Consider the following 22,368-nt stretch of genomic DNA (forward strand, 5'->3'; position numbering starts at 1 on the left):
TCACACAAAGAATTGTTCTTCACAATAAGTGTGTATTATAAAAAAGTGTAGCACAGGCTTTTTAGACACATTAAGGCGCTTTGATATGTAATGGAACATTGTGGCAGTGCGGCAGTAGCTCAGTCCATAGGTGACTTGGCTGGGAACCGTAGGGCGCTGGTTCAGGACCATGTATGGAGCATGGACTGGTGGCTAGAGAGGTGCCAGTTCATCTCCTGGGCACTACCGAGGTGCTGTTGAGCAAGGCACCGAACCCCCAACTGCTCAGGGCACGGTCACTGGCAGCCCCCTCGCTCTAACATCTCTCCTTAATTGCATGTGTAGGTCCTGTCTGTGCATATGTGTGTATTTCGGGCCTGTGTGTGTAACATGATTAATAATAAGAGTGAAAAAAATTAAATTTCCCCGTTGCGGGATAAATAAAGTACTTCTTCTTCATTTATCTGATTTCTCACACACCAAACAGTGGAAAAAGTGCGGCTGCCGTGCAAAGTCTATGAAAAGAGTCGGCGGCTTAGAGACTAAAAGTTGGGGGGAGAGAATACCCACAGCCAATCAGTAAACTGAATCCTGTGACTCCTGTGACATGTTGACCTATGTTACAAAGAATTTCCCGCCTCCTGGGCAAAGAATGTAATTTTTGGGGCAAGTCGCATGTGTGCTAATAACAACACGGTGCTCCCCATTTCTGCACCTTTATTACTGGTCTATGATAATGAAGTAGTTTATTCTTTATTGTCAATTTGGATCTCCATTAGCTTCCAGAAAATGGTCGGAAACATTTTTCCTTTTTTTAAGTCGTTTCTAATGTTTTTAGTCTGTTGCGAGTCATCAGACTTTATGGGAGTGCAAAAATCAATAGTTTGAGTACCCCTTTAATCAGTTTTCGGCTATGTTAACAGAATTATTTATTTTGTCAGTTTACTTTGTTATACTTTGTTATTGTACATTTATTTTTCTCTGTTTTTTCCCCCCTTTTTTTATGACTGCCCATTAATGTATGATCATTTTGTTTTTTCACATATTCGAAATAAACTATCTAAACTAAACTAATTATTATTATTAAAACTTTCACGTGTTTTTAGCCTCTGATCGGGTTTGTCACTGAAGAAGAGGATTAACAGTGACGACTAACTTGAGGTCTGTTCTAATACCATCTGTTACTTTGGCACAGCATTATGGCTTTGGAGTGATTTCTTTTCTTTCCACGTGCACTCACTTTCTGCGTTGTTCTCATAGAAAGGTTGATGGTATGGAAACACTCTTGCTTGTGGTTGTACGTTCCCGGAAAATATGCATGAGGAGGACAGAAGAAGATGAAGAGGAGATATCCTATGGCTGCTGCTATAGTGCTTTAATTTTAATGAATTAAAAAGACTCAACTGTTAGATGATGATAGAACTTTTATTTTCGTTAAAACTTTCTCATTTTTTTATTTAGCATTTCCATTATTTTTGAAATAACAATGTTACGTACAGAAGGCACTTACAAAAAATAGTTAAATTACAGATGCTGTTATTATAAACATTAAATTAAGGATTACAAAAACATGAAAGAATGAGAGACCAGAAATGACAGCACCATTGGCAACTTTTAAACAATACATCTCAAATAAAGATTTAGCATGATTTGAATCTACAGTACAATAGAAACAATATGTATTAATGTAATAATGCCCAAGCTATGTTTTTAAGTATAACTTAATCACCAAGATAAAAAGCGTTAAACTCAACAGTTGTGATTTTTTTTTTTTCACTAGTCAGAGGTTCGATTTATTTTACATATTAGGCTTTGTGGTTTCAGCTTTGTGTAAGTCCTGGTACATCTCTATTAGACGAGTGGCCTCTCTCTGTCCTGACAGCAAAGCACCATGGGTAGTGGAATAGTATTTTCTGTGAGTGGCCTCTCCAGCAAACAGGACCTGTAGAGGCTGAGAAAGGAGGAGAAGGGGGATAAAAGATTTGAGAGAGAAAAACCAGGTTCAAAACAAGAGCCATCAATGTCATCTTGACATATCTTTGGCCTTCTGCGCAGCACAATTTTCTATTTCCATCACTGATTCCCTTGTTAGCGCTCTACATGTAGGCAGCTGCAGGACCTTTCCTGAGGTTTTAAGATTTCAGTTTGGCAGCGTTGAAGGACTCGAGCGGAGGGGTCATGCCGTTCCTTCAACAGTGTCAAGTGAGCACACAAACCCAACCCCAGCCCCTTCTCCCTTTCACCCAGAAGGCCTCAGGTTTCATGGTCTAGACTGCTAGCCAGGAAACAGCCCTCTTAACCCTCTGACACCAGCTGTATTTTCTCTGCATGTTCTGCGATGTGACATGGTGGTGATGACACCGCCGCATTAGCCAGATGCTCTCAGACTGCATGCAGGGAGTGTAAACAACAGGGGAAATACTGCTGTACAACTAGTTACAGCTCAATTTTTCTAATAGAAAGATCTTTATAATTCCTTACTAATTATAAGGAAAATGGAGACTTCCATGCATTTAATTCCAATTATCTGCTACCATAACCTAGAGACTCTTTCAGTCAGTAGCCTCCACATCAGGTAGTAATGAATCAATATTTAGTTGGGTTTAACGGAGCATTGGAATGGAAATTACACTGAAAATCATCAACTAGTTATAAACTAACCACAACTAGCTAAATTTAAATTAACTCAGAAGTTTCCTCTCAAATGAGTCCCAATTTGGATAGTTCTTTACGTAAAACATCATAGGAAATTAAAGACCTGTAAAATAAAGCGTTAGACTGACTTTCAGTTTAAAATGCATTTCAGCCTCTGTTACCCCACAACAAGAGAAAAATGTGTCCTTTTCATCTTAATTCTAATTATTTACTGCATAAAACAACAAAATAATGCAGTACCAACGCCACTACACCTAGTAATTCAGGCTGTCCTCATTCACTGTTCATACTGTACATAGAAATATGAAAAGCAATGTACTGCAATGTTTATGTAATCCATGTATTTATTACGGAGCAAAGAAGGAAATAATGTGCGGACATTTAAAACAATGGCGGCGAAAGGTTCACGTTGGTGTGATGCGGAGGTGGAGTGTTTACTGCAGATTTGGTCGGATGAAAATATTCAAAAACAGTCGGACAAGACGCACAAAAACTCAGAGGTCTATGGAAAGATTTGTAAACAAAGCGACGCATCGCGATGATGATGTATAGGTAGGCAAGAGGCATTCGCGCGAGGCCCAGGCAGTGTGAGTACAAACGGGCCGGGGGTGCGAGGGGAGGGAGAGGGGGGGACAAGTACCCTAAAGCACGGGGCACAGCACGGATGGACAGTGTGAGTGCGCCCTAAGTCGCTTTGATGCCTAACCCTAACCGTCACCTTTTGTTGTCTAAACTTAACTGTTGTAGTCCACTCCCACACGCCATTTCACACGATACGTTGCATAATTTCTATAACGGTGGGTCTATCTCAGACTAGTCTGGCTCACCGGGTGTAGACTGTTGGTATAAAGCCATTGGTCTATTTCAGATGGCAATTTTTTCCTGTTCTGTTATCTGCCTTACAAGGGCACCATCGCTGCATCCGGGGCTTAGCACCACCCATGACAACTGTAATTGATTTAAAGAAATACAAACATGCCAGAGTGTCTTTTTTTTCTTCTATACCAGATTGATAAATGGTAAAGCGAGACCTTTTAGGTACATTATAAACTCTGGAAAAGGTAATTGTTTTCAGACTACTGACTTGCATTATCTGATAGGTGTTTTTATTATTTTGTCCACCCCCTGTCTCGTGGTTGTCTTACCGGAGCCTTGGTGCTGTTGGCATAAGGCAGAGGCATGGCAAGCCTCTCACAGTCCCCACCGCTGGATCCCACCCTGGTAAAGGAGTAGGAGCCTTGGATGAAGGGGTTACTGCCCCACGAGGAGCGTAGGACACGCCAGGGCTTAGGAATGTTGGGGTTCCCTGTGGACAGACAGACAGGAGGGAGTTTGTTACACGTAGAAACTTCCATCATTGATAGTCACGATCAGCAAATCAAGACTTAAACTAAGAATGTGACGGCTGTGAGTAGAGGCCGGGTGGTCTAATCTGCCAACTTTAATCAACTTGTGACCTTCTGTGATGCAGGAAGGCACCAGATAGTCTATATGTAATCAAGCAACAGCTGAGGGGATTGAACCACATAACCCTAAATGAGGAATGCGTGTGCATGTGTTAGTAGTTTCTCTGTGGGATTTACAGTCTGCAATCTATATGAAGTCCGCTGACCTCATCATGAAGTGACGGTTTCTGAGCTCACACTGTGGCAATCACTTTATCACTTTATAGAGGAATAATCTGAGTCACTCCTACAGTTATCTGCACACTCATCATCTATGATCAAACAATGAGTTAGCCTTAAGTCTTGCGATAAAACCTTTCACGTTTTATCTTACAATCACATTTGAGAAAATTCCACTATTGCACAAGAAGTGGTTTCAGGTGTTCAGTAGACGCATCATTGGATAAGCCTCAGAAAATATAGCATTCATGAGATGTATGCCTGACTGTCAATAGAAAAATGGATGGGCTGATCAAATGTCACTTGCAATGACCTCTTCATCTTATCTAACTTATGCTCAGTGATGCTTTTGAGGTGCTGATATCGGACCAGTTAGCTGCTGCTTACTGGGCACAGAAATAGACACCTGAGAGTCATTCAGCTGTATTATCTGTCAACCTTTTGTCACACAAAAAAAAGCTACTTACGTCACAGCTGAAGCTTGTGTCATTTCCTTCATATGAAATTCCTTTACCCAACTAGATACTGCTTGTATGAATCACTGAGCTCACTCTCAGCGTTGCAAGGCTATTTTGTTAGTTTTAGATTACTCATTCTTGGTTAAAGCTTAAGTAGAAAAGAGTTCAAAGCTGGAAGTTGAGCTTGTCTGTTTTCTGTCTGCAGACATCCTCAGTCATATCTTTTATAAGGAATATGTTGTCCTTAAGAGATTTTCTTTGTTTAGATAAGGATTAAATAAAACAAAATGAGACACAAAGGAAGTCTCCTTGTGTAGATATCGACCTAAAAGCTTCTATGGTGTAAACAGGATGTATGATGGGTAACATTTGCCCATATTACACAGCTCTGTCTGTGTGTGTGTGTGTGTGTGTGTGTGTGTGTGTGTGTGTGTGTGTGTGTGTGTGTCCGTCCTGACCTGTAAAGCGCCTCAGCAGCTCAGTGCAGGTCTCTGCCACTGTTTCGTCATCGCAGCGCTCCATGTACAGCGCCTCCTGCCCGCAGATCCAGCCGCTTAGCATGTGGCCGTAGCGCTCGGGCGGGTAGAGGACGTCAAAGCTGCAGATCTTCTTGTACCACAGGTCCTCAGGGTAGACCAGCTGTTCCAGCTGAGCCTCATCCTCCCACACAAACCTGATGCTGTTGCACTCCGGGCTCCAGAAGGGCTCTTCATACTCTAAGAATATCTTATCGGTGGTGCTGATGCCGAGCTTCTCAATGGCGAGCACTTTGTCCTCTGGCAGAGAGGGGGAGAACATGGCCTCGTGGTTATGCTTCAGGACGCCCAGAGAAGCTGTCACGATCACGTGGTCGGCTGTGATCCACTCTTCGTCCTCGCACTCCACGTAAATGGGGTGACCGAGGATCAAAGGGTCCTCGCGAGGTTGGCAGCCGTGGTTATTTTCATTGTGGTTGTTGTCCTGGGGGATGTTGCTGCTCTTGGCGATCACCTCCCGGTGCTGGGCTGAGTAGTTCCAGTGGATGCAGCGGACCGGTTTGCTAAGGCAGACAGTGCGGGAGGGGATGTCCTGAGCAAGGAGATCCACGACCTTCATGAAACCTTCAGGAATGACATAATGTGCACCAGGGATCTCTGTCCACTCGCCAAACTCACTCAGAGACACTTCATCCATACTGGGAGAGCTGCTCTCACAACTCTCCACCTGAAACAGGAGAAATATCAACACAGAAAATCAGATCAGTTATAATTTCACCACATTACCTGTTATCTAATAAACTGGACCACTCAGCTGTTTTACATTTAACATTAGCTCTTGCAACTAAATACAACAATTTTATCACTTTTGCAAACACGCTCCTGGGATCTTGAATTAACTCTAACCCCATTGAACTCATGTTGTAGGCATGTCAACAACTCACCCATACAGCTCTATGACATAGAAACAGAAAAACAGATCCAGTGTGTGCCTAGCTTAGCATAGAGACTGGAAGCATGGGGAACCAGCTAGCCTCGAACATGGCCTTGCGGTTCTGCCTCAGGTGACCCAGAGAAACCGTCACAACCACACGGTCCACTCCTCACACATTCATTAAACATGTTTTATTCAGAGAACACATACTGCTGGTGTGTTACTGAAAAGCAGATTTATGTTACTGTTTCTGCTTCATGAAATAGTGAGCTAGCAGGGAGGTAGTTAGCTGGTGGCTAATGTGCCACTGTTCACAACATGTTCTGCTTCCTGTGTTTTTGTGTAGGCAGGGGTGTATGGAGGTGCCCTCATATTAACATATTGATAAAATTGCTGTTGATACAAAATGCCAGAGATTAAGGTGTTTTACTTAAGGTGGTTTCTCACGGACAATGGACAGCAGTTTTAGCTCTAGGATGTTTTTACTACATCCGTCAGACAAAGAAAGAGAAAAAACAACCTCCAGTTCTCTCTCACAATGACTTATTTTTCTTACCAGGATGCATGGAGTGGGTTCTATTATTTAGTGCCACAACCATGTGATGAGCAATCATTAACAACAATAATTTGACACGTTGGTTGATATACACTTATTAGCCTCCTGCCAGGAAATGAATAAAAGATGTGAATAAACTCTCAGTGACCCAAGTCTCAACTGTGTGGTTTGAAAAATACCAGCTCTGCTTGTATAACAAAACTCTGAACCTGATTATCTGTCACTGGATATCTATACAGATTATAGGTTAGGAGGAAGTAAATAGCTTGTGATTACCATATAATAAGCAGACTGATCTTTTTGTAATCAATAGCATATTATTGTCTAATCAACCTTTGCTCCTAGTGCCAGCAGGCATATGGATGGATCTGTAGGTTTGTATTCCAGTTTTTCCCAATAATACTCCACATTTCTTACTTGATGATTCATGAATGCATAGCTCACACATGAATACTTTTACTGAGGTCACGTTTGGGGACATTACATAGAATTACATTAATTTAATGGAGACTTACCCTTAGCATAACCATAACCATTACTTGCTTAACCCTAACCCTAACCTTAACCACTGACCCAGAAATCACTCTTTTCCCAATTGGAGAAGCCATGTCACCACATGTAAGTCAGACACACACACACACACACACACACACACACACACACGCACACACACGGACCTTGAGGTACTGTTGGAGCATGGACAGTTTGAGCTTCTTGGTGCTCTCAGAATCATCAGGATCCAACATGATCTTCTTGCGCACCACGTCCCGTGTAAAGACGCCAACGCTGTTCTGGCTCTCGGCGCAAACTGGCTTCTTATTCTGGAAAAACTCCTGAGTCAGCTCGTACACCTAAAGCCGGGTGAGATGGAGGAAGGGAAGAAAAATGAGGAAGGATGTCAAGGAGGCAAAGGGAAGAAAAATAAACCAGTTTAGTTAAGTTCAGCATTCTAAAGACCGGTGGTGAAGTGTAGCAGGATGAAGAAACACCACAGGCAGCACAAATCACAGAACATTTAAAAGAAAAATGCTGCCAGTAGCTGTAAGAGCAGCACATCGCTGAGGAAATGAAAATAGGGACATTAGGAAAAGAAATGTGTTGCTATGCTGATAAGATGCAGTGCATTAACATGTATGATTAGATAATTCTTCACTTGCATATTTAAACATTATATTTCAGAAAACTTGGCGACGATATATATTAATTAATTGTTTTTTACCCTATTCACCTGTTGTGTCTCCCCTTGACAAAGTGCAGAATGGGTAAGTGATGTTTGGTAAAGTAGGGCATAAGCTGAAGACAAAGTTTTTCTTACTGTTTTGGCATCATAATCATAATCATAATCAGAAATACTTTAATAATCCCAAGGGGAAAATATTTCCATTGCCAACTCCAGCTATACAAACAACAAATATTATACAGACATCATATATTAGAATAACAGAATATATACAGTATATATATAGTTATATAACTATATCATATATTTATGAAATATCAGATTTACAGTAGTAAATATTTTCAGAAGTGAATATATACAAGATCAAAAATACTGTAATAATGTGCAAAAAAAGATTGTCTATGGTTGAGTCCGAATTACAGAGAGTGGGTGACAAACTCTCCAAGCGATGTGTTGTATAATTTCATGACGACAGGCAGGAATGATTTCCTGTGGCGCTCTGTGGTGCATCTGGGTGCGAGGAGTCTGCTGAAGGTGCCCCTCTGCTGGGCCAGTGTGTTGTGGGTGGGAGGCATTGGCCAGGATAGACCGGAGCCTGGACAGCATCCTCCTCTCTGCCACGGTCGTAAGGGTGTCCAGCTCCTCCCAGACGACATCACCGGCCCTCCTGATCAGTTTGTTATGTCTGTTGGTGTCTGCGACCTTCAGCCCACTGTCCCAGCATGTGACAGTGAAGAAGATCGCACTGGCCACAACAGACTCACAAAATATCCTCTACAGTGTCCACAGGGACCCCCTGGATGGGGTGTTTTTACCCTCCTCAGATCCACTTCAAGCTCCTTTGTTTTAGTCACGTTGAGCTGCAGGTGATTCAGCTCACTCCAAGTGACAATGCTTTATAAAACAATGCTTCACATAAAGGTGGTATAATACATTATGGCTTGGGGATTGTAATTTGCTGATAAAGAAGTACTGACAAAATAGTATTTTTCCCCTGCAGACATTTTGACATAGTAATAGAACAAAAAGCACAGGTTGATGTAATTACATCAATAATAGCTGCCGTCTACTTAGGGGAGGTTCTGGTATTGTGCATATAAACTCACTGGATCAGCTGACTGGACCTGTGTCATCATTGATGTTTCTTAAAACACCTGTGTTTTCCCTACTATGACATGTCAAAAAGTTGTTGATTAATGGATCAGATCAGCATTTCCCCCTACATGTTTTTGATCTCTCCCTGTTCTAACACAGCTGACTCAAATGATCGACTCTATGAATTCCTCAAGCTGCTTGGTGACGAGCTGATCATTGAAGATGATGATAAGATAAGAACGAAAAAATAAGATATACTTTATTGTCCCTAAGGAGAAATTTTGCTGCAATCAACTTAAAACAATTAAATAGCCAACAAGACAGTACGGCGGTACATCGAGACACAGTGTTACATACAAGAAAAATGCATTTTGAGATCATATATATAAATGCATAAGCATTATAAGATGAGGAAAGTCCATAAAAAACTAGTATATAATGCATAAAACAAAATGCAACAGTGCCTTGACTGTTATGATCTACATAAGAGTTAACCTTTTTTTCTTGTTGAGTCGTTTCGAGGAAAGAAAATATTTTTTCTTTACAATTGCTGGCTTTGCAAAGTCTACCTGAAGGTAATAGTTTTTTATTCACAATACAGAATATGCAACGGGTCCTTCAGAGCTCTGCGTGGAAATGTCTGAGAATACAAAATCATAATGAGTCTTCTTTGTATGATCTTGACCATGACAAAACCATGGTCCTCACCACATGTGAGTCAGGGCTGAATGATGTCACAAACAGTGATAAAGGCGAGGTGACACTGAAGCCTGGTCTCGTGTTTTTCTCTTTTCATTACAGCAGCTTTTGAATCCTAGAAATGGCAACTTGGAGGCTTTAAAAGTCTAGTCATTTTAACTATAGATATACAATACAATAAAAATACATTGGTTTCAAAGAGCTTTACAACATTCACAGAAAGTATAATAAACTGGAGGAGGGAAGGCAGGATGACTAGGCAAGGATATCTCCGGTATTTAGAACGCTGAAACTGTGTCTGTACAGACGTTAGGGTTTTGGGTGTGAAGTTAAATTAAGAACTTATCACGTTGAGACGGCACGAGAGGATCATTAAAGCCCTGTGATTATGCAGAAAACACAGATGTACTAGGGCTTAATCAAAATAAAATCCCTTCTGTGTGGTCCATATATTCTCTCTGTAACTACTTTTCCAGGCGTGACCTACTTAAACTATAATAATCATTCTCTTACACGGGCTGCTACAGAGCACAGAGCAGAGATGATGGCCATTCTGCATGCTTTGGTGGACATTTTACTCATTTACCTCAAGATGGTTGAAGATATATTTAATACTGTTGTGATGGATGCTAGCAGTGGCTTTTTTCCACTTAAAGTTGCAGTCCTTAAGATTTTCATCTTGTAAAATGTCTGTTAAGTTACTATCCATGAGTACTATCAGTAGATTGACAGTCAGTAGATTGGCAACTACTGACTGACGTTGAGACATAAAAATGAATCTGTTTTATCAGTGAAACACTGTTCGGTTTCCAATGGCACTCTGGGAGATAAGGTCCCAGAGGTGCTACTGAAGTTACATCTTACCACAAAAGCGTCCCTTGGAAACAGGATTTCTCCAATTAGCTTTAAGGATGTTAAAATGAACACAGTGTCTGTGTCCCAAATCGCGCACTGTGGTGAGTGTACTGACATTTGTGCACTGTGTGCCCTATGTACTGACACAATCCGTATAGTAAGTGCCGCCTCAAATCACACACTACCGCCCTGCACTTACCGAAAATTGTCATCATATTTCTTCTTCTTTTTATTTTTCCATAGGCTTTTCCAACAACTATTGCAGAACAATGTATTATGAAAATAGAAAAAACACACAAATCCCCAAATCCCAAAATGTCTCCTTCCAGTCTCTCACTTTATACGGATGTTGGTGTGTTGACAAAGTTTACACGCCCCATGATTTCATATATACACTCCTATTACTGGCCATCACCTTCCAGGCTCTCCCAGTGTGTTTGTGTGTCCAGAACGTCATCAAAATATGCCCATAAATAGTCCTGTTATTCACTTGGCAGGATGTGATCTTATTGGCCTCTATTTCCTTTTCTTGTTGCACACACACACACTGATAAAGCCTTACTTTCTTCCATACAACTCTTCTGAGTCAGCAAACCGCCAAAAATCCTTGTGATCCTTTTTTTAGCATTATAAGTTTAACTTTATATAGTGAATCTAGTTGTTGCCGCTCCGTTGCGCTGTTCCGAAATCTTCCAGTTTGAATTATGTCCCGCCATTTCCGCTTCATAGACAAAATGGTGGCGATTGAGGCCGTTGAGTGTCCATTGACCCACACAACGGTTTTGCCGTTTTTGAGTGCACGACTGGATGAATGCAGTACACTGCATTTTACCGACTTCAGGCGTGAACGCACTTCCACCCTCAAAAAAGCCAGTTTGAGGGTGAAAGTGCCTGATTTGGTACACAGCACATATTTTATATTCTACTTTATGCAACAGTTAGTTCTGACCAAGTAATTCCATTGTAGGCAACCGCCTGTGTCCTTGTTAACTTCCTGTCAGTTGATGTCATTCACATTGCAACAGGAAATAAGCCTGGACACATAAAGAATGTTTACATCTGTGAAATGGTCTACATACAGTACATCATCACTGGCACTTTAAACTTCATGTATCACTATACACATTCTAGCCGTTAATTACATTAAGGGTGGTTTGCCTATCTGACTTGGATTGTAACAATTTTTGCACCGCAAAGATGAACATATTTCCATAGATAACATTTGAGTTAAATTGCTGCAGCGCCTCAAGTTACAACAGTCTATCTCTGTAAAACTGGAAAATAGCAAAAATTAAGCTAAAGCTAACAATAAATAATATAAACATCAACATTCTGTCTATTAAGAAGACTGAGCTGAGCAGAGTCTGGAGAGAAGAAAACGGTGGAGAAATGTAAAGTTACTGTCTCATCAAGCTGTTACCTCGTCAGAATCACACATGCCACCAAAGTGTTAACAAAAGGCTCTTATTTCACTGGTTGCGCAATGAATGCTAATATACAGATAAATGTAAAGGAAACAATACTTAAATTTGAAAAGAAATGGTGCTTTTAGAACTGTTGTATAAAAGCAATATCCCACTAGAGATTGTGCTGTTTTACTGAATATCATCACGGCTGTGGTTATCTTTGGCACTAGGTGATGATATTCAGTACAACATCACTCCCTCTGATGTTACTTCTATCTTCTTCATGCCTCCTGATGCATAAGACCTAACTCCCTGTGTGATATTGTTTGATTGTCAGCCTGTTCAATATTCGGCTGCATAGCAAACGTTTTTTAGGGGTCACTGGTTACATAAACATATTTAGATGTTGAGCAGGCTTAACAGTGGCTCTTTGCTCTTGTCCATGCACGCATTTATTTGTGCGTGTAAGTGTGGATTCATGTGTGTCAGTGTGCATTTGTGTCCCCTCACCTCGTTGTACAGGTCCCTGAATTCCTCCACCAGGTCCTTGGGGATCCTCTTCCCGACGTTGGTCTGGTAGTGAGCCACGCCATTCTTGGTGTAAAGGCTGATGCGTCCCACGCTCCTTTCGCCGTCTGTGGTGTGCTCAAGCAGCCCGTTGTCCTCTGCCAGGTGGTACACTGGGTTCCCATTGGCGCCATGGATCCAGGTGGCTCCAAGCTCCAAAGTTGCTTTTCCTACAACAACAACAAAACAAAAACAGTGAAAAAAATAGATCTCTTTGCATTGAGTATTGCCGCAGTCTGCTTTGTTATGGCACAGTCACACTTGAGTGTTAGACAGTTGGACAATTCAAGAAAGAGGTCAACACAGTTAACATACTGCAGCTACTTGAGCCCACTGGAATGCCTTTAATATTTTCCTGAGAATGGCATCACACACAGTGTATACATATATATATATATATTTATATATATATATATATATATATATATATATATATATATATATATATATATATACATACATACACATACATTCTTTTACATAGTAAAAAAACAGGTCAATGCAAAGACAGTAGAGGCTAAATGCTCCAATGATTACATAACGTCTAAGCACATAAACAGGCATTTACATAACAGACATATTGGTGTGCATGACCTACACCTTTACATTAAACAGTGCAGTATGTATGCTTTACACAGGACCTGTTTAAAGTGTATCAGACCCACATCTTTGTTCTTTCCAGTTGAAAGAACTTGCAGACTTTGTTGGGAAAATCTTCCATGAAGTGCAAAGCACCATTATTTCTCCAGGAACTAACTTGTTTTTATTACTAGTTATTATCTTCATTTTTAAAATCTCTTTATTATTGTATTGTATTTGCTTTTTGTGTTTACTGTTTTTTATACTTGAGTTATGGATTTATTGTATTTTTTTATAAAGCACTTTGAGCTGCATATCATGGTATGAAGGCTGCTATATAAATAAAGTTTATCATCATCATTATTATTATTATTATTATTATTGTTGTTGTTGTTATTATTATTTTTATTAGACGTGCATCGAATAAGTGCACTAATTCAGGTTATTTAAGGAAACAAATTGTGAATATATGGCCGGGTGATTGAACAGTTCATATAAGTCCTAAGTTCATATGAATATATATAATACTGTTTCTGCAACATGGCTCATGAATGTGTAACTCCACCTTGTATCAGAAGATTCTTTGTTCTTGTATCAACAGTCAGATATTTGTTTGGATCTAGCTGGGAAAAATGTGAAATGGTTACTACTTGTTCTCAAGGGCACAATTTGTTTGGATCCTGTGAGCGAACAGGCTGTTGATCTCTGCATTACAGTGATATGTAACAACACTGACATTATTGCTAAGGAACGTCAGAAGATTATTACTATAAACCCACATATAAATGGACTTGAAGACAGTTTGTTCGCCTCAGGTGATATATCTGGTTGATTTCATTCATACAACACAGCTGAATTGAAAATCAACAGCTTTGCAGTTTTAAGATGGGTTAGGTATTTGTCTGACTGTTTTTAGGTGGGGAGCGGTTATTTCCTGGAGTCTGTGCTGGTTTCCCTGGCAACTGCTCAGAGCCAGAAAGCGAATAAGTGTGTTTCTAAAAGTGTCAAAGTATTGTTGTTAAAGATTCATAATCAAATCTTTTTGACACTTAATGATGGAACTTTAAACATGCGTACGGTGAATAAAAATAAAATGTAATTTTATACCAACAGCCATTTCATTAATATATCCATGTGAGGGCGCCTCCATACACCCCTGCCCACACAAAGACACAGGAAGACGAACATGTTGTGAACTGCAGCAGAGAAGGGACAGTGGCACATTAGCCACCAGCTTACCGCCTTCCTTCTAGCTCACTATTTAATAGAGCAGAAGCAGTACAGTAGCAGAACATATTTCTGCTTTTCAGTAACACACCAGCAGTATGTGTCCTCTGAATAAAACATGTTTAAATCAGGTTAATATGCAGATGTGTTCAGAGCTGTGGAGGTGAGTTGTTGATGTGCCTGCGGCATGAATTCAATGAATGAAGAGTGGATTCAAGTTGCCAGGATCTTATTTGCAAAAAATGATTAAAATATTGTATTTGGGTGTAGCAGCTCATTTAAAGTTTGTGTTTCAGTTTAACAGGCAGCAGGTTACAACCACAATGAAAATAGCATTGGTTTTATGTGGAGTGTGAGAACGATGAGATGATCATAGCCGACCATGTGGTTGTGACAGTTTCTCTAGGTCTCCTGAGGCAGAACCGTGAGGACATGTTCTCGCCCTCTGCCTCTAAAGCTTACTGATCAAAATGTTATATCTTGTTTGTTTAATATGTATAAAAAACAAATGTGACATGTTGTGGCTCAAGTGACTTACTTGAGGCTAGCTGTTTCCCCATGCTTCCAGTCTTTATGCTGGCCACCCAATGGATCTGTTTTTCCATTTCAATTACATATTTAGCGACACAGAGGTATCAATCTTCTTGCCCTAGCTCTAACCCTCTGAAGGAAAAGAATAAGGTTACATTTGCTATATGTTGAGCTATTATATAGCCCATATTGTAAAAAGTCAGATTTCCATTTATTTTTTCGTTATAAAGCCTGATGAGGTGCTTCATAAATACCGTGAAAGAATAAAAACACTCAATCCACAGAGAAAGGCACACAGCCTGTATTCAGAAACTGTGTCTTTAAACAAGACGTCAGGACTTCTGTACGGCTGTGATGTCACAACTATATTGTGTATAGATAGAAAGTGTCATAACAGCCATTCCCTGACTGCAATGACGGTGCAAAATGCAGAGAGCACAGATGCAGAAGACACAAAAACCAAATCTGACCAATGAGTGTTTCAGACAGAGGGTGAATACAGGTATATTCAGACAGACAGTGTAAGAAACATAAAGTGTTTCTGAACATTACTAAACATGTTTAGGAGAAAACCAAAATACAAGGAGCAATCAAGCTCACCTGCTGTTATAGATACTGTGTCAAATCGTAACTCAGGCAGATGTGATTTCACTTGATCAGTCTGATGTTTATTAACAGTTGTGTGCTGAAACTGAAGGTACCCTGGAGTCTGGGCCTGTCTCTAGATTCAATATCTGTTTTCGACACTCAAAGTTATTCTTTGTTCTGTTTTTGTTTATATAGTTCATTGAATTAGATCTTATTTTAAAGAGTCATCTTTCCATTATATTTGTTTCTTTGTTTTGAACAGCACCCACAGGCCATTTTCCCTTTGGAGATTGTTTTGTTGATTCCCTTTACACTCTCCGTTGAAATAAATTAATTTATTTTTACCGGAAACACCTGGTTTTATGTTGCTGTATGTTTGGAAAAATTAAAAGACATGGGTATCGTAAAAAAATAAATTTTGCAAAGAGCACAATAACAGTGTTAAGGTGTTAGTCATGAATAATTTTAGCACAAGGTTTTAGGTAACAAGAGGTAAACAGAGACATGTCCTCTCACCGAGCTGAACACTGTGAACTCTCCCGCCGATGTGGTCTGATGCCTCTAGGACAGTGACATCCGTGAAGCCGTTTTTCAGTAGGATCTTAGTTGCAGCAAGGCCGGCCAAGCCAGCACCAATCACTACTATTCGAGGCTGGTGATGAGTGCGTAGGCCGCTACTAAGAGGATCATCAGTGCTGTCTGAGGAAATTTCACAACTTTGCATGCCGTCCAAGATCCTCTTCGATGGAGTCTGTGGAAAAAGTAGATAAAAGGACCAAAGTTAAACATCATAACACAGAGACAGCAGGCGCTTATATAGCATTTTTTGAGTTTATATGTTCTCTAAATGCCACATAACATACGCTGAAGTGGGTGTTTTCAGCTACTGTCTCACTCTGTTTAGCGTGGGATTTTATATATCGTTGATCTCAACATAGAGGATACACTGAAATTTTTTTTTTTTTTCTTGTAGGTGTAATATATTATCTTGTACTCGTGTGATAATAATTTGTATGAACAAGTTATTAGCTTTATCTTGTGTGCGCAACATATTATCTTGTGCAAACAGGATCCATATCTTGTTGTATAAACACATCACTGCCCACAAGATGAAAAATAGATTTTGGGACTAATCCATAGGATACACTATAAACGGTTCTAACGAAACCCTTTTTCTTGATTATAACACGCCACTGTTTCTGGAAAGGCAAATAATTCGTCTGTTTTTTAAAATGCAATATTTCAATGCTGTGAGCCCAACAAACGAAATCCCCTGGCCCTTACCTCCATTGTACTTTCAAGCTCTGTTCTCTTCTGTAGCTAATAAAGCGAATATGACCTGCAATCACTGCTGTACAGCTATAACTGGGATGAATTTATCTATGTATTAGAATCTTTTCCGTGACAAACAAGAGTTTGCACACATCTAAACCAAAGAAAGCAGGTGCTTAGCCAAGTGAGCAGATCATGAAGAAAAGAAGGAAATAACTCGAAAAGTCACCTCGGTGCAATAAATAAATGGACTTTTGGAACCCTGCAGTGTGCAGGCTTTTTCTTTTCTTTTTTTCTAAAATGACTCTGTCATTACTCTGTCTACCTGCTGAGTATCCTTTTGTACAACACCATTTACTGAGCTTGAGGCCAAATCAGCAGTTATATTTGGATACAACTCTTTTTATTATTTTTTGGGGGGCATTTTCACCTTTATTTGACCAAAGATAATGTAGAAATGGGAGGGGAAGAGAGAGAGAGAGAGAGAGAGAGAGAGAGAGAGAGAGAGAGAGAGAGAGAGAGAGAGAGAGAGGGTATGACATGCAACCAAAAGCCCCAAGGCCAGAATCGAACCGTGGCGTTGCGATTATACAGCATGCATCTACACTCTAACCACTTGGCTATCAGAAGCTCTATAGCCCTGTTATTTCTGTCAAAGAACAGGCTATACAAAAATGATTTATTATTACGCATATGAAATTAAATTGCTCAGGGATACTAACAGTCAGAGTGAGGAACACACAAGCAACCTTGTTATTCCAGGACAAGGCTGCTCACTGTGAATGTATAGTTAGCGGTGTGTGAGAATCCAACAGAGGGAGACTTTTAACAAGATGTTCTTGTTAAGCCAAAACAGTAAGTGGCTGTTTTTCACGAAGAGGTACACTGTTAGAACTGTGATCTGAGAGCTTTTAATATGAAATGTGTTTGTTTTCCAGTCCTGACATACATGAGCAGCAATATTAAGTCCTCTGAAGTAATTCTGTGATATCCTGGTGTTACGCGGTGTACACACATACACACACAAACGCCCCGTTTTGTTACCGCAGCAGCACTGGACACAAGGCAGTGCATATGTCACTGTATATATGTATGTATGTATTTTTCCAACAGGTTAAAAGAAATAATTAAGTGTACATGCATGTCAAATGTGTATCTGTCATCTCTGTTTTTAACCTCGATTCAACTTTGACTTTTGTGAAACTGTGTTGTCAGCAAGTTGTCAGTCTTGCACGCTCACGCTGGAGGAGTCACAAGAGCTGACAAAGAGGGTCAGAGAGGAAACCGCCAGCCAGCTGCAAGAACAGATGTGTGGAATTAACATATGTTGAAGTGATAACCAGAATGTGACATCAAATTAAAGAGAACATATACAAGGATTTCTCGAGATCTATAATGTCCACCAGAGTCTTGGGTGAACACAGATGTGGGGTTAAACCTGCTAATCTGGACGGGTCAGCACACGGGTCATCTGATCTGACGTCATGACCCTGGTCCTGAAAGTGGGTCAGCTATGGTATAGATTTACTGAACATTCTGACATTTCCTTAAGAAGTGTCAATATGATGATACATATTGAAAACAATATACGTATGTCTGCTGTAGCCAATCAATGAGCAATATGTAAAAATAGAGTAATTTATCCATATTGCACAATCCTAGATCCAATCCGACACTTTAGTCTGCACTGGCTAAACGATAGTTACACTTAATTGCGTCTTTGTATGTACCAAATAAAGGCATGTTTCAGTTCCACTTCTGTCTCTTTTTTTCCCTGAAACTCTCAGCCATGAATACATTGCAGAAATCCCAGTTTAACGATGTTGTTCATCATCAGCTGGATTCACAGTATCTGAAGCTAAAATGCTGATGTGACAGATGACGTTGGTTTTGTAACATTCAAACATTAAGGTGGTAAAATGGGGCTTATTTACAATCTTGCACAGACAAATCTACAAAAGACCTTTCTGCGATTGTTGGCTGGCACTTGTTTACTGAATCTGGGTTCATGGATTGAGGCTAACATGTTTGTTTCCTGCGCTGTTACATATGCAGCTAGTTAAAGAATAGATGGATGCGAGATTCTTTTTAATGGATGTTTTCAGTACTTTCAGCACTCTGACTATTGCTCTTTTATATTCTGCAGCTGTTAGAGATAAGGGTCCCAGCAGGACAGGACACTGCTTTGTGGCTAACAATAAATGTATCTGACAAAAAGAGGATGCAGTGGTAGATGGGATGGTTTTGTCCGCTTAAAATATTGTACTTGTTGTATTTTGATGGCTGTTTTCTTTGCTTTGTGCTAAATGCAGTGCCGTATTTTCCAAATCACTGCACACAACCTGGACTGTAAGCAAATTATTTGAGGTTTAGTGTTTTGTTTGTGTACAGAGGTGTGTATAATATAACATAAAAACATAATAATAACAGAATAGCAGAGGTTTGTACATCTTTGAGTATATGAATAACAATAATTTTATTATAACCAATAACCAATCAAAGCCCTTCTGATAAAAGATCATGTATGTTAAGTCCCAGTAAGAAATGACTGTGTGTAACAGAGAAAAACATTATATAACTACAATTAGGTACAAAATGCAAAGATATACATGAAAGTTAATTGTAACATTTTCAACCTAAAAATGGCTTGTTCAGCATTTGTTTAATTTCTAAGGAGCCTGCTGTTCATTTTCCCCCCCTTGTGATTACATTTTGTATTCAGCCTGTTTTTCTTTAGCCAAAACTAGCATCCCAGTCAATATCAAAGTTAATGTTAATGACACGTGCACCACGCTAACAAGCTGGCTACCACTAACGTTAGCCATCTGGTAATTTAGCTCCACCCTTTCGTCCAGTACGCTCATTTCTGGCTCGGAAAAAGAAAAAACAAGATGGCGACGGCCAAAGCTGCCAGATTCAAGGCTTCAAAACGGTAATCCACAAACGAACGGGTGATGAATGTGTCACTTTACTGTAATGTAGGAAATATTTAAACTCTAACATCCTAACATCCTTTTAATGGGAAAACTCTCCTTTATAGGTTTAATGATTCAGTGTTCACTCAGAATTAATCTGTTAATGTTGGGGTTGACCTATAAAATAAAGCCACAAACACTCAAATTCATAGAGAACCTTTGATGACTTCACACACTAGCCCCTCTGACAGATTGTGCATCAATTCCTGATTGCTTGTAATTATTCCACGGCTGGTTAATATACTCGCCACATGCTACTTCCCTGTGCTTTACACCGCCGCTGCAGATTAATCTGTGGGCTGGCCTTATGTAGATAGGCGGCTCAGGGTGGGGTGGAGCGAGAGGGCTACAACTGACCTAGAAATGGCATTCGACAATGCATCTGCAAAAGGCCTTTTTTAAGAGCCGGGCCAGCCTTGAGCAGGAATATCTTAAATGAATGTGTCTTGAATTCCCATCTCTGACCTGTTTTCCTCTCTCCTTTAACACTGCTCGTTCCAGCTGTGTCCACACTAGTCACATGTGAGTATAAACACGGTTACAAATGTTTCTACATCTCAACATAAAAATAAATACACATTTCTAATATAAAGGGTTGTTAAATTGTAAAAATGAATAATAAATAAATAAATAAACAACAAAGCCTCTTCCCTGATGCTTTATAGATCTGTTATGAGCCAGTGAGAAGGAAATCTGTTGGGTTACAGGATTGTACAAAATCTGGTTGGACTGTTTGACCACTTAATGGAGCAAAAGCTATTTCTTATAAACAAGTGTTAACATTTACACCAGCATGCTTGATGGATTAAAACCCCTTTACTGGTGACTTATTAAGATGTATGCAGGCTTGTAGGAAAAGTGAGAAAGCAATGGAAGTTTCCTTGCCCTAACCTGACCTTTCCAGGTCTTTCAGTAGAAGATTATAAGTGATCTATAGAGTATGAGGGAATGATTTATTACCCATTCATACACCTATTAGTTACAGTTTAAAACCCCTTAATAGGTCTTCCAAAATGCAAAAAATAAAGTGACAACAAGACAGAGACAGAAACCTGACTGCAGACAGGGAGAAGACCAGAGCGTCTGAGGTCATCCTATAGACCGCCTGGATAACTCCTTTGCTGCCACGTCTATAAGCTGTGATGCCAAAGTGGCAGCACTTTGAAACAAAGCGAACAACTTCACCGAGTTGCTCTGATTGATTGTCTGTGAACGACACCATGTGATGGAGACGCAACAAAAGCCTAAACACATTTTAAAGCGGACACATTAAGCGCAAAAAACACTAATCCACCTTATTCCCCACAGAGCCGTTTTGTCCCCTTAAACGACCATCGGTATAACAAACATTTCATGTGATCGGTTTAGTTACACATGTTTGTTTTGTGTGTGCGTGTTTCCTGTATTATCAACACAAACAACTGCGTGGCATTCAGTATAGGCTAATGTATAGGCTATCTACAGCCGCTCACAGCGCTGACAGCTACATCAAATAAGCGGTTCTCATTGTATCTCTCCGGCGATATGTATACATCCTGTTTCTTTTTGGTCAAACATTTAAATCACCGCACTCGCCATCACCACCCACGGTCCCGCTGTGAAACAATCATTGTGTTAAATGTGGTTTCGGTAGAGCAGCTGGTTACCTGACTCTCTTGGTCTTCAGCTTTTAAACCTCAGAGTGCTCCGCTTTCCTTTGTGCCCGTTTTTTCCCTCAGACCCGGCACCGCTTTGTATTTATGCCTGGAAACCAGAAGCAGCCAGTTTTTCCCGTGGCCGCTGCCTCCTCATTAAATAAATATGAGCAGCAGCGATGACGACAAAGACCGACCCCCCCACCCCCACCCCCTCCGAAGCCAGCTGCTCATGGATGTGTCACGGAGCTGCCTGCTGCTGCCGCTGCTGCTGCGTAATAATACGCACACAACATATAAAACCCACACACATACATACACACATTCCGTGTACTAGATGCGAGACAATTTTGTAGTCAAATGATAACAATGATTGGTGGTGAATAACAACAGAGCATGTATAATAGTGTAATTTCCTACCTTGCAAAAGTAGGTTATAAAGCCAATATATTTTTGTGTTTCTTTCTTTTTTTTTCTAGTACAATGTTGCACATCATCTGTGTAATTATGGCTGCGATTCTCAATCATATCTGTCTAAGTGAAAGGTGTATTGTATAGTGTATAGCCTATAGCTTTTTATTTTACTTTTATTTCATTTGTATTTTTGTATTGTTTTGATCTTGTTTCGTTTTTATTTGTCACTCAATCCAATTTTTTTCCTTTACTTTTTGATGCTTGAGCTGCTGTGATGAGTGCATTTCCCTGTGTGAGATCAATAAAGTTTTTCTCTCTTATTTTCTCTTTTTTTTTTTTTTTTACCTTATCCTATCTTCCTTTTATCTTATGGTCTTGTGTTCTTCAACACGTGAGTTTGAGTTCCCAGGTGCAAACAAATACAATTTCCCTTTGGGATTGTTAAAGTATTTCTGATTCTGATTCTGACATGTGGTAGACCTCATCTTGACTGATGACTTGACCTTTTCATTGTAATTCAGTTGCTATTCAACAGCCTGGGTCCTTGTCCTGTCAGTTGATGTCATTCATACTGTATACGCTGCAACAGGACATAAACTGGAAATTCTAAATGTTTATGAAACATAAATGTGTTTATGTTTATGTTTACAACTGTGTTGTGGT

The 22,368-nt window shown here is 40.0% G+C and overlaps 1 protein-coding gene across 1 annotated transcript; it reads right to left on the reverse strand.

The window, feature by feature from the left end:
• Positions 1 to 1,572: 1,572 nt before the first annotated feature.
• Positions 1,573 to 21,380, reverse strand: smox (spermine oxidase). Its single transcript, XM_083925113.1, has 7 exons — positions 21,304 to 21,380; positions 15,927 to 16,161; positions 12,429 to 12,655; positions 7,361 to 7,534; positions 5,176 to 5,920; positions 3,780 to 3,940; positions 1,573 to 1,930 (listed from the first exon to the last, which is right to left on the reverse strand). Exons 2-7 carry the CDS (start codon positions 16,132 to 16,134, stop codon positions 1,778 to 1,780), a joined length of 1,668 nt encoding a protein of 555 aa, XP_083781239.1. The 5' UTR covers positions 16,135 to 16,161; positions 21,304 to 21,380; the 3' UTR covers positions 1,573 to 1,777.
• Between the last annotated feature and the right edge of the window lie 988 nt (positions 21,381 to 22,368).

The sequence above is a fragment of the Echiichthys vipera genome (assembly GCF_963691815.1).
Source record: "Echiichthys vipera genome assembly, chromosome: 2".
NCBI lineage: Eukaryota > Metazoa > Chordata > Actinopteri > Perciformes > Trachinidae > Echiichthys > Echiichthys vipera.